At 55.4% G+C, this 16,092-nt stretch overlaps 1 protein-coding gene across 7 annotated transcripts in view; it reads right to left on the bottom strand.

Annotated features, from left to right (window-relative positions):
• Positions 1-16,092, bottom strand: part of TSPAN9 (tetraspanin 9) — a 197,197-nt gene that overhangs the window by 54,675 nt on the left and 126,430 nt on the right. For 3 of the 7 annotated variants that reach the window (XM_057318762.1, XM_057318761.1, XM_057318760.1), the window contains one exon: positions 2,092-2,139. The exons of the other annotated variants lie outside the window; for them this stretch is intronic. In XM_057318762.1, coding sequence (XP_057174745.1) covers positions 2,092-2,139 — 48 coding nt within the window. The remainder of the gene's footprint in view (positions 1-2,091; positions 2,140-16,092) is intronic. 7 annotated transcript variants of the gene reach the window in all.

Raw genomic sequence — 16,092 nt, 5'->3', positions numbered from 1 at the left:
ATGAGGCCACGGCATGAGGAGACCCAGTGGTCGGAGTCATCTTCCTGGTTCTACTGGCTACCCCTTGTGGGGGGGGGAAGATATAGCTCCGTGGCCACCCCCACCACCTGGGTCTGAAATGGGACCAACCCCTGCCTCCTGTGCCCACCGTACCTGAGGATGCCCTAGGTAGTGGACTAACAGGTCCATGTCCCAAACCCTGGAACCTGTGAACGTGGCCTTATTAGGAAAAGGGGTCTTTGCATGTGTGGTTAGGTTAAGGATCTTGAGATGGGGAGATCATCCTGGATTATCCTAATGGGCCCTTCAATGCATTACAAATGTCCTTGCGAGAGACAGGAGGAGGGAAATTAGACACACAGAGAATGTGATGTGAAGGTGGAAGCAGAGACTGAGTCCTCCAACACAGAGAAAGAGATCAGAGTGAGACAGCCACAAGCCAAGGAATGCCGGCAGCCACCGAAGCTGGAAGAGGCAAGGAAGAATTCTCCCCTAGAGCCTCCGGAGAAGTGTGGCCCTGCCAACTCCTTTATGTGGTCTTCTAACCTCCAGAACCACGTGAGAATAAATTCCTGCTGTTTTACACCAAATATGTGGTGCTTGGTTACAGCAGCCACTGGAAACCCTGGAAGGGAACTGGAGTAAGTTTCCATCAAGAAACCTGTTTGGGCATCAACTTGTGCTCAGGCTGAGAGGCGCTGCTGCCTGGACATGAGCTCTGCCAGCTGGGAACGGCGCTGCCACCTGGACATGGGTGCTACCACCTGGACACGAGCTCTGCTACCCGGGAATGGGCACTGCCACCTGGGAACGGTGCTGCCACTTGGGAAGGTGCTGCTGTGCCGCCCACCAGCAGCCAGGGCTCCGGGCGGGCACTAGAGTCAGAGGCACTGCCTTCCAAGCCTGAGTGCCAGAGAGACGGGGTGGGAGGAAGCATGGCCTCCGGAGCCCAACGGCTTGGGTCTCGCCTGTGTGAGCCTGTTACCCAACATCTCTGAGTGTTAGTTTCCTCACAGATAAAATGGGGTTGTATTGGTACTGTGTCCCAAGGTGGTTGTGACGAGAACATTTTTTCAATGCCTATAAAGCACTTAGCACAGTGCCTAGCACATAGTAGCTACTTAATAAATACTAGCTGCCCTCGTTATACCCTTGAAAGGCCGCGCAAGGAGCAAAAGAGCAGCGCATCTGACGGCGTTTGCTGAACAGGGGGGCACCACACGAGTGGCGGCTGTGGTCAGTTATAACTTGGCGAAGTCAAGCTCGTGGCCACCGCAGCCCACGCGAGAGGGGCCGATCACCCCCGTTCATGAAGAATGTCACCTCCGCGCGTCGTCAAGCCCCCAGGGCACCAGGCCCCAGCCGCGAGGGAACCAGGCCCTGCCTCACGCAGGTCTGTCGTGGGGAGGATAGGGCCGGCTAGAGCAAACGGGTGCGTGGAGAGCGAGAGAGGGAGGTCAGGTGGGTCTGACCCATGAGGCAGCCTGCTGCATACTCGCCCACACCCTCACCCCCTGCCCACTGAAACCAGCTCTGTCCCTTCAGGCCTCTGCCCTTGGTGTCTCAGGGAACGCAGGAGCGTACAGGCTGTGGGAAGCATGCACAGGGAGCTTGTCAGGAAGCTGAGCAGCCCGCAGCCCTTCCCCCAGCAGTGCAAAGAAGCCCAGACTGCGTATACTTGGGGGACACATTCGGGCCCAGAAAAAAACCAGGACACACGCATGGCAGACAACTTCTAATGCTGCTCTGGGGCTCTTAGTCTCCCTGTGTTGGTTAAAATTACTGTTGGCCTCAGCTCTCGCATTTAATTTTTCACCATTAAACTATCATTTGGATTTGCCCATGGTGGTGTTTCTCACTGGAGTACAGTGTCCACGGGCAGAGACCTGCACAAGGGGGTTCCATTTTGGCCTCCGCCACCTACCTGGACCTGCTGGGGAAGTGCTGGGTGGCGCCCTCTGCCCCCTCAGTATCTCGCTCATCACTGGGAGGAGGACCTGGCCCCCTCTCCTGTCAGGGCTACCCTGTGGGAACCCTCTGAGCAGCTTGGAAATGATTCAGGTCACAAAGGAGGAGGGAACCTAAACATACCTGGGAGGCACGGAACTCTCCTCTTCTAGGTAAAGGGCGGCCAGTGTTCTATGCAGAGAGGAGGAGAGACTAGGTGAGACCTTAAGAACCTCATGACCAGAGGATTCGGAGATGGGCCCCCCCAAGGCTGCTGACCTGTGAATCTGACCTTTCAAGAGCTGATTGCTCCCTAAAAAACATCCTGGCCAGTCTCCTTGAACTTGTGGACAAACTGGGAACATTCTTCCTTTCAAAGCCCAAACACCAAGAATGGAAGGTTATCTTCTCTGGCCTATAAAGAAGTTTCTCCCCCTATGTGCAATTCTGAGAATAAAAAAATAACCCTCCCTTCTGATCCTGCCATCCCCTCCTACTACCACGTTCTCCTCCTCCCATGTAGACTTCCTCCCGAACACTCGGCCAGAGCAAGCTCCTACGCTCTCCTTCACCCCAGCTTCGACCCCTCTCTGGTGTCCCGCCAGAACAGACTGCAGCGGGACAGACGGCAGACCAGTGACTCTGAACCCTCTCCTACCCCCCATCCACGCTGATGGGCCTGTCGTGGTTTACTGCAGTCAGAAGAAATGAAAACCAGTTCCCAGCTGGCTCCCCACCTGGCCCAGCAGGAAGGAGCCCAGAAGAACAGTCCCTCTGGGTTCCCCAGGCACAGGCTTGTTCTCCCAGCTGAGAAAGAACTTGTCTACCTTTCCCAGGGATTCAGCCTGGTGGCCCGGATCTAAGGAATGGCCTGGTCACGGTCCCTCTGAGGAGCATAGGCTATTTGAAAACAAACCCCCCCTTCCCCAGACTTAAAGCAATCCCTCTGCCCCTGTCTTCCTGTTATTGTAGAGAGGAGGGGGCTGTTTCCCCACCTTTTTAAAGCTCCGGAACCAAGCATGAGTCAGGCAATGTGCAGGGAGACATTGCTCATCTTCTCATGAGGAGGCAACAACGGGCCAACATCCCACAGGCCCTCCCTTGCTTGCAGCTGCCAGCAAACTGCCCCCAGACCAGTGCCGCACACACGTGACTGCCGCGCTGCCTGGAGCTGCCAGGCCCATCTCCGGTGTGACGTCCTGCCCACCACCTTGCCCTCACTTCCAGGGAAGGTGCAGAAAGAGCTGCGGACCTCCCCAGCCCAGACTCCCTTACTGCCGGGTAGGCCTGCAGGCTGGGGAGGGCCCAGGACGCCAGAAGACAAAGGCCTGTCTGGCCCGAAGTCACTCACCTCCCTTCACTCCGGGTGCGGATGAGCACATTATTCCCAGAGCCGGCTTTAGGCCGGCTGCCTCTCCTGGGTGCCCAGCACGGAACTAGGAAAAGGTGACGCTCACACTCAGCCGTGATGGAGTGACGGCAAATGATTTCTGAGGTCCTGACTGCCTCACGGGGATGAGCATCACTCCCCGTGGCCGCCTTGCCATCCTGACCATCACTCTGGTCCCCCAGCTGCCACTCCCACCCCCAGTGGGCTGATCTAAGGCAGACCTGCTTTCACCAAACAGGAAGCATGCTGCTACAGCGAAGCTGACGGAACCGGGGAATCTGTCAGGGGGCCTGCACTGACGTCAAACCAGACCCGACAGCTGTCATTCCTCCAGCCCATCACGCGGCCACCCTGGCGCAATGCGTGTGTCTGGGAGTGAGCAGGCACTCAGCCTTGTCTCAGACGCAGGGCTGCTCGGAGCCATCCATGCGGATTCTGCCTCTCTGGGCACAGTCTCCCCAGAGACAGGTTCTGGGAGCTGCTTCCCCCCCAGCCGGGGCTGGGACAGTGCAGGAAAACAGCCCTGAACAGGAGCCTGGGCCTGGGGGTTCTAGTCCTGCCTCTGCCCCCAACTTGCTATGATCCACAGGCCAAGTGCCTTTCCTTTTCTGGGTCCTAGCTTCTTCGTGTGTAAAGACAGAGGGTTGGACTTGCTGGGCTCTTTCCCTCCCATACCCTGTGGACTCCAAGGGCTCTGAACTCTACCTTATAGGTTTGGGAAGGGGCCTAGCACACGGCCTAGGAGAGCGGAACAACCCTCAGGGAGGCACTCCCAGTAGAAAGCCTCACCGTCCCATTTATAAGTCAGCAAGGGTCCCAGGGAAAAGCAGATGCTCCCAGCAAAGACAGTGCTGCCTGACATCTGCCACACAGAGCGATGGCGTGGCCAGGTACACACCTTCAGCTAAGGAAGGAGTGGGCAGGTAGAATGTGAAGCACTGGGGATTCTGGTTAGATGGAAGCACTTCCTGCTTGTCAATTAGAAAACCTTTCTTTCTTTCTTCCAGACACCTTTAACGATGAGCAGTATGGGTCCTACTTACAGAAGCACACAGCCATCTGAAGATAGAGAAACGGACAGGCAGCAGTTTTCAGCTTTGGCTACACCTGTGAATCCTTTGGGGGTCTTCTAATATCCAGATGCCCAGGGCATACCTCAGCCCGATTAAACCAAAGTTTCTGAAGACGGAAGCCAGCATCGGTATTTTGTTTGAAATCCACTGTGCAGAGAAGACTGAGAACCATCCTGATGGCTGGCCGCCCCATCGGCCACTGGGTCAATCTTTCTCCTAATGAGCCACGGCTGCTGCCATGGCCAGATCCGCGCTCCAGCATTCCTGCACTTGGACTCCCATTCTCTCTCCCAATATTTGATCCCAGTGTGAAAGCAGTGCCGTCTCCCCGTTTTACAGGTGAGGAGACAGGAGTGACGACAGGAACCAGTAGGGAGGCAGCATGCAAAGTGACCAGCGAGCTTCACAAGTACTTTGTTTTACTCTAAGGCAGGACAGACAGACAGACAGACAGACAGACACACACACACACAGCACCACATCCACGAAGGCTCTTAGGCCTGTTGCTCCAGGCCGAAAGCATCATGGCAGCAAACCCCACGAAGGCTCTTAGGCCTGTTGCTCCAGGCCGAAAGCATCATGGCAGCAAACCACACAGAAAACATGCCACGAAAGACAGTTCAGAACAGGCAATGAGGCAAACGAGGCCCCCGTCCCACACCTCCACAGGACGTCAACATGATCACTCGCAGCCTACTCCCAACAAATCCACTCAGGACATGACTCCACCCAGGGCCGGCCACACTGGGGGAGGGCTTGGCACCGAGCTGTGTTCAAATCAGCCGGGGAAAGGACGCGGGATTTCACCGTAATTGGTCATGTTTGTTCCGAGGATGAGGACTACAGCACATTTCTCATGTTAATGTCGTCCAACTACCCGTGTACTGCAATTACTCTGCATCGATTTTAAAGCCGACTTAGCACAATAGCGGCTTCTAATTTGTAAGCAAAACCTCGGTGGCATAAATCAAACTGTTCGAGGCAACGCCAGTGCCGCATGCTAATAGGGAGTTAATAGACAGGGGGAGGGCAGCTTGGGCACTGGGCCCCTGCAGGTCCATCTCCGCCAGGTGGGCCCGCGCTCCCCCGCCCGGGCCCCGCCCATCTATTGGCCTTGGCCTCCACGTGCATCTCCAGTGGCCGCTCCCCAGGTCCGAAGAGCCAGAGCTGTGACTAAGGCTCCCCTCTGCTCTCAGCTGTAGGACAAAACCCACAGTGCGGAGAAGTCGGTTGGTCCTGCGTCCCAGCATGACGCCTGCGGATGATTTAAGGAGAGAACTATAAATTGTGGGAGAACAAGGACCCAGAGGCCAGCTCTGGTGAACTTGACTCCCTGGTCCTCACTCCCAATTAATATTTCTTGAGGACCCACTAGAGAAAGCCCTTGGCAGGAACGTGGGCCTCCAGAGCCAAGACACAAAATGAGCCATCCATCACATGGGACCCCACACACAATCTGATCAGGATCACCTTGGTGGCATCAGACTCAAGTGATGTGGCCAAGAGCTAAGACCCCCGTGGCTCTTCCCAGATACAGATCCATGGGGTGCTGGGGGAGGGGAGGGGAGGACTATTAGCCTGGCAAGGGGAAAGCCTTGGGCTTGGAGACCTGTGCTGGTAAATGCCCAGGAAGAACTTGCCACCCACCTCTTTGCCACCATCAGAGTCCAGCCTGGGCAGGGCTTTGGAGTCCGCCAACCGCTGTTGCTGCTGACTCTGGAAGGACAAGTTACACCAAAGCCAAATGGGCCTCACCTGGGTTGGGGCCAGAGCCCTAGGGGCAGGCAGTGGGGATCCCCATTCACACATCCTCCTCTTCCCAGGGCAGTCATGGCCGTGCCCCTCCCTTCTGTATCCTGGCAGAGCTGAGCCCAGGCTTTGCCTTGGGCACAGGAGAAGTTCAATAATGTTATCGGAAGAACAGTCAGGAAAAGACAGTGGAGAACCCCACACAGCTCTAAGGAAACGTGTTCGTAACAGAGCACCTGAGACAGCTGCTCACTCTCTTTCCACTACACTCTCATTCAGGGGTCTTTAAACAACACATTTTACCGTGTCAAAAGACAGGCTTCAATTAGGTGCTCAGATATCGCTAATATTTCCCTTTAATACAACATAATGTCTCAATATGTCAAGGCAGTCTACTATGACAAGGTAGGGACTGTGTTCCAGCCCTGTTTTTGTCTTTCCTGGCACAGGAGGTATTTGAACGAATGAATAAAGGAACAAACAAGGGAAAAAGCTATTAAGGATAGAGTGAAAAATCTAGAAAGTGGTCCTAACAAGAGGGCATCCTCCCTACCGCCAGCAGGCATGGGAGTCCTGGAAAGCCCTGACTGTGTGTTTGTGGCAGTGAACTGGTTCCCCGTGTCCCCAGGGCTTCTCTCCCCCCTCCCCCAGCCACCAAGAGCTGGTACGCTTGCAAAAGGTCAACCTGATGCCAAGTCTCCAGGGCTCTCTTGTCCCAGAGGCATAAAAGGTGACTTGAAATATCTCTTTGAATCTTCGGAAAAGAGCACCGGGTGAAGGATGGCTCTAGAGTCAGGAACGATCTCCTGGGAAAAGGCCAGCACGTCCCTCATCTAAGATCTATGAGCAGCAGGGCCCTGGCCTTTGAAAGGCAGAACTGGGAAATGGCCCGCCCTTCCCACCTGAGGCCCCTCTGCTGGTGGTTTGCCGTGGCACCCTGGCCTCACACCGAGACAGCCCCACCAGGCAGACCAGGAACGGCCCCCACAGTCCAGGACAACAGAGCTAAGTCTCGGTGCTCAGGCCCTCATGCCAGTCCAAGGAAAACATCTCAATATCAGATTCTTCTGTAGACGGCCCCCAAGCTTCCCACTCCCCAGAAACGCCCCGGGGTCAGGCTGATCAGTGAAAGCATCACCTCTGCCTACTCCAAAGAGGCAAAGCAGCCGACATCCGCTGAGCTGCTCTGTGACACAGCTGTGTGTATGCTGCTGGAGGGATGGATGAAGTGAGGCTTGGCTCCCGGGGCAGGGGCACCTGCCACTTGGGGTCCCACCCATAAGACCTGCAGCCTACTAGCGAGGGGCCAACCAGACACCCCAGACCCACTGGAGAACATCTGGGATGATGCCCAGGACCTTGCCAACCCTGATGCCTTTACCTGAAGTCACACTCCTTGGGCTATTACCAACCTGGAACAGAAAAGGGCAATTTAGGTATCCCCTGCTTTTTGAAAGTTCGCACTGTGCCACTTTTACGCAAGACCTACATCAGTACCTATTTTCGCTAACTGAAGTAAGTCCAAAGAGGATTTTCATTTAAAAAAAAAAAAGTGAAAATAGCGTTCAGGGTTTGTCTTGCAGCCAGCCATTCTAGAAGCAGCGCATACCCTGAGCCGTGAGAGGGGCCCCGCCAAGTCCATCCCCGGGAACTACACTCAGCGTCTCGGCATCAAGCTGCCAGAGCTTTGAACTCTATCTGTGAGCCTCTGTGCTTTATCTCCATTTATTTTGTGCATCCGTTAGCAAGATGTGGCCAAAGATATCAGAAAAGCCTAAGAGAGGTTATTTTTTGCATCTGGGAATGCTCAGAAATTATTTCCATATAAATTAATGGTAACTGCTTCTCCACTTTACACCATTTCTGCCTGTGAAAGGTTTCATAGGAAGGCTCTACTTGTGGGTAACGGGGGAAGGCTATATAGTGGTTAGGAGCAAGGGAGCCTCTGGAATCAACCAGACAAGGACTGCAGAAGGGAGATGCTCGGACCAGGGCCCAGCACAGGTAAACTCCCGCAAGTGGAAGCTACACAGATAACTAGAATTCAGACCGATTCCAAGAAACTTCCTTGATTTATTCCCTCTATGTAAATCACCCTTTCCACCTTCCCTCTACTTCTCCCTACTCATCTGTATTCGTAAATCCAGAGGGCAATGTACAAACCTTTACAGTCTTAAAAGAGGTCTCAGTTTAGGAGAGCTACCTGTCCAGCTGATCCCTTGCTGCTGGCACGAGAGTTACGGACCTCTCTCCATCCGTTCTCCCGTGGGTCAGTCTCGGTTGGGTGCCCAGTCCAACACGGGGCACCGTGGTAGAGTCCATGTAGCTCCCTCAGGAGGCACGATGTCACAGAGGCAACGTGATCAAGATGGCAAATTGAGTCAAAGCTATCCTTCCTTGGGTGCCGTGCTGGGACGCTCCCCGAAAACCCCACGAAACAACCCCCAGGGTAGGTTGCACGTCATTGCATCATTCACGATGGAAACACAGTGAACCTGGAGCGGCTAAGGCATCTCACTAGATCACCATCGAACCTGAGGCTGCAACTCTGAGCTTGTGTCATCACCGCAGTATCTACAGGAAAACCACCTGTAAAACCCCCATCCGCAGCCCATCACTCCCCACTGCAGGCTGCACTTGACCACAACAGAACCCGGACAGCCAGCAAGTATGACTGTCTGGCTGGCTGAGTGGCCCTGACCGCCAACATGTCCACCCTGTACCTCTGGACCCCTCCCTTGGGGGTCCCGGCTATATTCCAGGACACGGATGGCCAGGGGGTGAAGGAAGAAGAGAAATATCAGGTTGTTTTTTTTAATGACCCAGATTCCAGCCAGACGCATTTGTTACTGGCAGCGGAAAGCCAGCGGAGCTAAGAACACAGGCAGCTGGTGATGTCTTAATCACTGCGGAGAGGAAGGGACCAGGCAGGCTCAGCCCCTGGTGCTGGCTACCTGAGGCACTCTGCCGGTGTCCGCCCCGCCCCGCCAGCTGTCCCTGTGCATTCTCTCTTCTTCCCCCTAATTCCTTCTCCTCTCCTCCTCCCTGCTCAGGTTCTGCTTTTGTCTTTCACTTTGTCTCTGCCATGGCCCTAAGTGGGACACCCAGTCTCCCCACAGACACGCCTCAGCCCCACAAGCAAGGCCAGGTGGGGTGTCTGCCCACTGAAGTCCCTGGCTGGTCTGGCTAATGCAGTCCCTGGGGGCCTCCTCTAGGTCCTTCTTTTGAGAGCTCAGTAAGAGGTTTCAACCCTAGTTTAAACGCAGAGTCCCTAGAGAGCATCCTAAAAGCATAGAACAGCCCACCTTCGATTTCCTCCCCCATCTCCGGCTGAGATCTCAAAGCACTCAGGGGCTGGGAGCTCATTCCTCATCTGTCCGGCTCTCCCTTCCCCGCAGGAGGCTGGGGGAAGGGGGAGGGACACAATGACTCGCCTCCTTCTGCTGAAGAGAAAGCCAAAACAAAGCCTAGAGAAAACGAGGGCCCAGCAGAGGAAGTGGGGGCTGAGAACAGAAACCAGGCACCCACACTCTAATTCTGAACACATGTTCCCCGTATCACCCTGCAAAGGAGCATGGCTACGCTACCCCAGCAGCCATACCTGCCCATGCACACCTCACCTGACCCGAAGGCAGCCACCATGTGCCATACAACATGCTGAACCCTCTTCATACAGTGTGTCCATTACTCTTGAGCCAACCCAGAAAATAGCTCTATTATTATCCCATTTTACAGATGAAGAGGTCCAGGCTCCAAGAGTTAATGAAGCACCTTGTCACGTTCCTACAAACAGGATGCAGTGATGCCAAGAGTCAAGCCCACGGTCTGTCTCTAAAGCCAATGTCCTTGCCTCCATCCCACCTTTCACTTTGCAAACCAGACAGCTAGAGAAGCCCGGGCAGAAGGGATGGAGGCAGGAGTACAAGGCGGCTACAGGCATGTAGACAGGGACAGCTAAAGCCAGGGGAAGTTAGTCCTCGTGGGTTCTGATCTTCTTCTCCCCTCCCAAAGGAAAAAGCCTCTTCCGATTTCCTGGCGTAAGGGAGAGAACTGTGTCTGCACAACAGTACGGCACCTGGAGCCGAGGCTCACCCCTCACTCTCCTCTCAAATACCAGGCCATCCACCCACACTGGGGCCTCTCACTGCTGCCTCAGTGACGCAGACAGACAGACGTCAGAGAAATTAGGTGCAGGGTGTGGTGGGGTTCCTTCCACTCCCCCCTTCCGTCCCCCATCACCTAGAACGCAAGAGCTCAGCCCAACCTCCAACCAAGTCAGTGCACATCACAGGGACCCATGACTGCCGCCCCGGAAGGGCTCCCCAGGTCTGCCCTGCCCCCTCAGTCCTGGCATTCAATGTCAAGGGGCATCAGGTCAGGGGCAGCATGGAAAGCTCGCCTACTTGGTTATCTCCTAAATTCAACAAGGCGAAGAGAACCCAGAAGAGAGAAAGTTATAAAGACAAGTTTGAGAACACCAAACAGAGAAAGACAAGGAAAAATACCCCAGTAAATTAAATATAAATAGCAAGGCAACAGGCTGCCCTCACAGAGGTGTCTCTCAGCCCTCAGGCCCACTCCCCTCTCCTTCCCAGCCCCTTCTCCAACCATGTTCAGAAGCCCATTCTGGCAGCTTAGCCTCCCCCAGGACAGGGGGCCCTTGGGGTAGTGGCCTGGCCTGGAGTTTCCCAAGGCCCTGGGAGACTGCAGTGCGCCCAGACAGATCCCCAGGGCCCACTGAAGCAAGGGGCCATGGGTGTCTGCGTCTAAAGGCTAGAGGTCAGGGCCTTGGCAAAGGAGGTTCACACTTCCCCAGGATGCCTGTAGTTCTATGGAGAAACCGGCCCACAGTGGACTTTCTTGGGAAGCAGAGCCTGGGAGCCAGGCAGCCTCCTGAGTACACCTAATACAAATCCGTTTCCATGCCCACTTGGGCACTCTACGTTCCAGTACGTTCCACTACAGCCAAGCAGGCTTTATTTATTCCCTGGGTGGCCTGGACCCCCAATATAACACCTTCTCTCTCTACAACTCAGTCTCCCTACAAGAAAAATAAGGCTGTTGACACGCTGGTAAACCTGCCTGAGGAGATGATGCTCTTCGGGGGCCTCAGAAACAGTATAAAATACTGATCATGGGGAGGACTGAAGCTGGACAAGTCCTCCAGCTCATCCTGTCCAGACCCCAGCCTCCGGACAGACTCACCTTAACCAGGCTGAGAGCCCAGGGCGGGTATGCCCCCCATCTCTGTTCATTTCCTGGGTATGCAACCACTGTGATGTGGGCAAATGTGAGAGCTCTGCTCAGTGCCCTGCCCCCAAAACCTACTTCCACATCTCCGTGGTTAGAGCAGAAACCAGCTGGCTTTGTCCCTAAGAGTATGACTGGCCTGGCTTGAGTACCCCTACAGGGCAGATAAACCCAAGCAAGCTAATCTGCTCAAACTCCTGTCAATCAAAGTGCCAGACTTACCGGCTCAGCTCGGAGACCAGCCCTAGGGTCCAGTGGGGGAAGGGCCTCCCCGGAGGTTACCCCCAGCACAGGATTCTTCCTTGGAGGGGAGCTGAGGCTGCAGCTGCCCTTGGGAAGGGCAAGGCAATAGTCAAGTAGACAGTGGGTCAGATGGATCAGCCACTGGGAAAATGAAACCAGCTCTCTGATCCTGAGATACAGGTCATCTTAGTAAACCCCTGACAGAAGGAACGAGCCTAAACGAGCCAGACAGAGCAGACCTAGACGTATCTGGAGGGGCATGTGTTGTTCCTACCCAGCCAACCCATTTTCTCCCCTCTGACCCACCATAGAACTTGGGGAATGCAGGAATGGGCCGCTGGAGATAAAGGAGGGGTCCCCCACCCACCACCACAGTTCCTGGACAGCCATGAGTGGGCTTTGCTGGGGTGTCAACCCTGGTGGGGTGCCTCGGCAGGCAGCCGCAGGAGCCGTAATCACGTACTTAGTCACACACTTACAGTGGCCGCCTGGATGGAGAAATACCTCAGGGGAGAAACCACGGTGCAGCGTTATGGCCCACTCAGAAACAGGAAGGCAGAGAGGTCGCGGCAGAAACAGAAATGGAGAACGATGGAAGTTAGGAAAAGAAAAACAATTTACACTAGCATCGCCCCTCACGGACCTCAGAGAACTTTCATGAACACCACCTCACTGTATCCTCTTGACAATTCCTCCAGGTTGGCCAGCCAAGTATTGAGGGGCATCCCCATTTTACAGATGAGAAACTGAAGTCAAAGATCCTCACAGGGGGACCACAGCAGAACTGTGAGGGGGACCCACACTCCTGGTCAAGTCTCTTTCCATCCCCCCACCCCCACCCCCGGACAAGGGTCCTTCGAACAAAGCCAGAGAAAAGACAGCCCCAGGGGTTCTGGGCCAGAAGGGGAGGTGCAGCCAGCAATGGCAAAGAGCCCCCAAGATGGAAAAGGAGCTCCCAGTAAACGTGGGCATGCTCTTCAGTCGACGACACCCACCTGATCCTCACGACCACACGGAGAGGGGCAGGCAGGTTCCTGAATTCCCAATGAAGAGGCCCCTTGAAGGGAAAGCCTCCTCAGCTCAGAGCCTTGCGTTGAGTAGGGTTGGGTAGGGGGCTGTTTGTTTTCTCAAAGGGTGGCAGCTGGGGGCACAAGGTAGGGCCAGGGGACAGGGAGGCGGCTGGTGCTGGGACTGCCCCAGATGGAGGTAGGTGGTGGAGAGGGGAGAGACAGAGGTGGGAGGCATCGTAGTGCAAGGGAACAGCAAAGACACTGTTCAGCGGGTTGGGGGAATGCAGGAAGAGAAAAGAAAGCTCTTCCTAATGATGAATGCTGGAGGGCGGAATTAGAACAATCGTAATTAAGGCTTCTAACAATAGGAAGGGAGCCGAGACAGTTCTGTGTGTCAAACAAGGTGCTGAGCTCCTCTCCCCGGTGAGGGTGCTTAATAAAGCGGCCCACCCCTCATTACCTGCTTAGCGGGTGACAGCCCTCTCTGGCGGGGGCGGGGATGGCGGGCAGGCAAAACCAGCCGGCAGCTGTGGCTGTCCCCATCTCCTGCTCTGACGCAGCCATGGGCCTGAAGTAGGAATCGGGGAGCAGGGGAGAGTCCCTCCCCGCCACTAAGCAGGGAAATCAAGGTCCAAGGAGTCAAAGCCCATTGGGGAACGTTCAGTCTGGAACCCGGGAGCCCCTGTGCCCACACCCAGCCCCAGGGCAGTATAGCTGCTGGCTGCCAGCATGTGAACCTCAGACGGAGAAGAATCTGGGGCAGTTTTGTGAGGTTCAGGCAATGAGTTCCAGCACACCACGGACACACCCAGCCCTGCTCAGTGGGTCCTCCCTCACTCTGGCCTGTTTCCCCACTTGTGAGATGTGAAGGAACCTTCGCTGTACCAAGGCTACCAGAAGGAAAGGAAGATTAGGCATCTCAAGAATCATCAGCTCTTTGAAAACACAAAGGGAGCAAAAGAAATGTATACAATCGCAGGATGTCAGAGCCCGAAGGGACCTTAGAGATGGGCTGGTCCAAGTCTATCACTGTCTAGATGTGGACACTTAGGCCCAGAGAAAGGAAGTGACTTGTCCAGGGTCACACAGCCAATTAGCAACACAGCTGGAACTCAGACCTCGGGTGTCTGTGACCCATCCCTTGCTCTTTCCCACTCTCCCCCTTGATCCCAAGCACAACCAAGAATTCGCTGGTGTATGGCTTACATGAAAAGCGGGATTCCTGCCTTTCTAGAAATGGGGAGGAAATGCAGGATCCACGGCTGGGCACAGCAGAATTTTCAGGCTGCTGGATGGGCCATCCAACCCACCCTGCCCCCGCAACCCCAACAAGTTCTGAGGACCCCCATCCAAGAAGGAAGAGAGAAAACAAATCAGCAACACTGAGAATCTTGTCAGTCTTCCTCCTACAGTTCCTGATTCAGACCCGCCACCCTCTACAGAGCGGCTTTTTATGAAACATGCACTTTTCACACAGACTCCCCTCCTCCCACCAGGCAGGCTGAGAAAGGGGCAGACGAAGGGGGGCTTGAGGCAGAGAGGGGAGGGAATGGGGGCCTCGTGCCCTTCTCTTTGGCTGCCATAAATGGTAACAAATCAAGCACCTTGTGCGCTCAGCTCTTCCGACAGCATCAACGTTCCTTCCCCCTACCCTCCTGAGGGTCCCCCCATCTCCTCCCCACCAGGCCCCCAGGCCCCAGGGACCCGTCACGATGGGTGTCCTAAATGGCTCAGACATCACAGAGCTCTGGCCCAGAACCCAGGTTCATCGGCCTGACAAGTTGTCACTCTGATTTGGGTCCCATGAGCTCTTGCCCACAGGCAGGGGAAGCCTCCCTTGAGTGGGTGGGGGGCACAGTCAGGCCTCAAAGCACACCTGACCTCTCAGAGAGAACACACCGGGGGCTGCTCCTCACTAGATGGAGCACAGAAGGCTCCGGACCCTTCCACCAGTCACTGTAATCTCCTCAGATCCCCCTGCCAGCCCAGGCCAGGCCAGGTTCACCATGTTGTCCAAACCCCAGGGTTCGACCTACATAGACCTTCCACCCGGTGGTCTCTAACAGTCTGCCAGGTGCCACCCAAAGTGCCATCATCAAAAGCATCCTTGATGACCAGCAAACGGCTCTACTAAAGTGATTCCTTGCCTTCCAAAATCTGGTTCAAAACCCTCTGTATTAGCCCCTTCCTTTGGCTTCAAATATCACCTCATTTTTCCTGCCACCACCTCCTCCATCCTCTACAACCGCCCTCTGCTTGTCCAGAACCCCTTCACCTGACCGCCACCTTCTCCCTTCCCTGCCTTCTCCCCAGCTGCACATCTTCCATCCTCTGGGTTCTCGGGCCCTCTCTTTTCTGCCTTCAAACACTCCCTGAGAGCCTGCCTCCTCCATCAAGCCCACTCTGCTCAGAAGACAGATGGCAGGTGCTGGACAGGGACAGGCAGACACTGCCCTCCATGGTCAGGAGAGCACTGAGCGTTGTGCTGGGGCACGGCAGGTACTCAGTACACGCTGTCCTCTTCCGTCCCCAAGAGGCACCCGCCCCAATGTGCACCTGTCGGAGGACCACCTCATCCTCCACGACCTCATTCATCAGGTCTGTGCACACGGCCGCAGCGAGCCTGACTGCGAGGTCCCACGCCAGGATCTCATCCTGCTGACCTCTGGCTCCCCTTCTCCCCATGTTCAGGCACACCCGGAAGGCCATGCCTCCTCCTCACCATATGGTGAAATACCATTCTTTTGTCGAGGATCAGCTCAAGTCCCGCCTCTCGCACACAGCCTTCCCTGTCCGTCTGGCCCTCCACCTGAACCACTAGGTGCTGCCACTGTTCATGCTTCCGGGAAGCAAGGCAAGTGGGAAGCGCACTAGGTTATGGAATAACGTGCACTGTTTACAAGTGCCCACTATGTGTGAGAGGGTGTGCACAGGAATCCTGACATCACTTAGTCAACGCAATCCCCGCGATCTCAGGATCCTGGATGAGGAGCCCGAGGATCGGACACGGAGGAGGTCTGTAAAATGCATGAACCCTGGAGAGGCCGGCTGCGTACGTGGGCGCCCCCGGGCATGCTGCACTGCCTTCCTGTACTGCGCTGGACCAGCAGTCCGCTCTTCCCAGCAAGACTGTGAGCGTCTTGAGAGCAGGGACACGGTGGGCTCTTGCTCCCCTCCAACACGTCGCGTGGGGTCAGCGAACCATGAACACAACTCAGGACTCACTGGCTGATCACTGAGAACCCATTTTTGGGAATTCAGAGACTCAGGACTGAGGACTGTCAGGAAACTCCAGGACAGGGCTGACAAGAGGTAGCAGCACCAGGGCACACACCCACTAGAGCAACAGTCACCAGGGCAGAGTGTAGAAAGGGGTGGACGCACTGGAATCTAGACACGTGGTTTGCTGGGAGATGCCCCAAAGGTGTCT

This window comes from Ursus arctos, unplaced genomic scaffold (genome assembly GCF_023065955.2).
Source record: "Ursus arctos isolate Adak ecotype North America unplaced genomic scaffold, UrsArc2.0 scaffold_26, whole genome shotgun sequence".
NCBI lineage: Eukaryota > Metazoa > Chordata > Mammalia > Carnivora > Ursidae > Ursus > Ursus arctos.
This window is presented reverse-complemented; position numbering and strand designations above follow the sequence as displayed.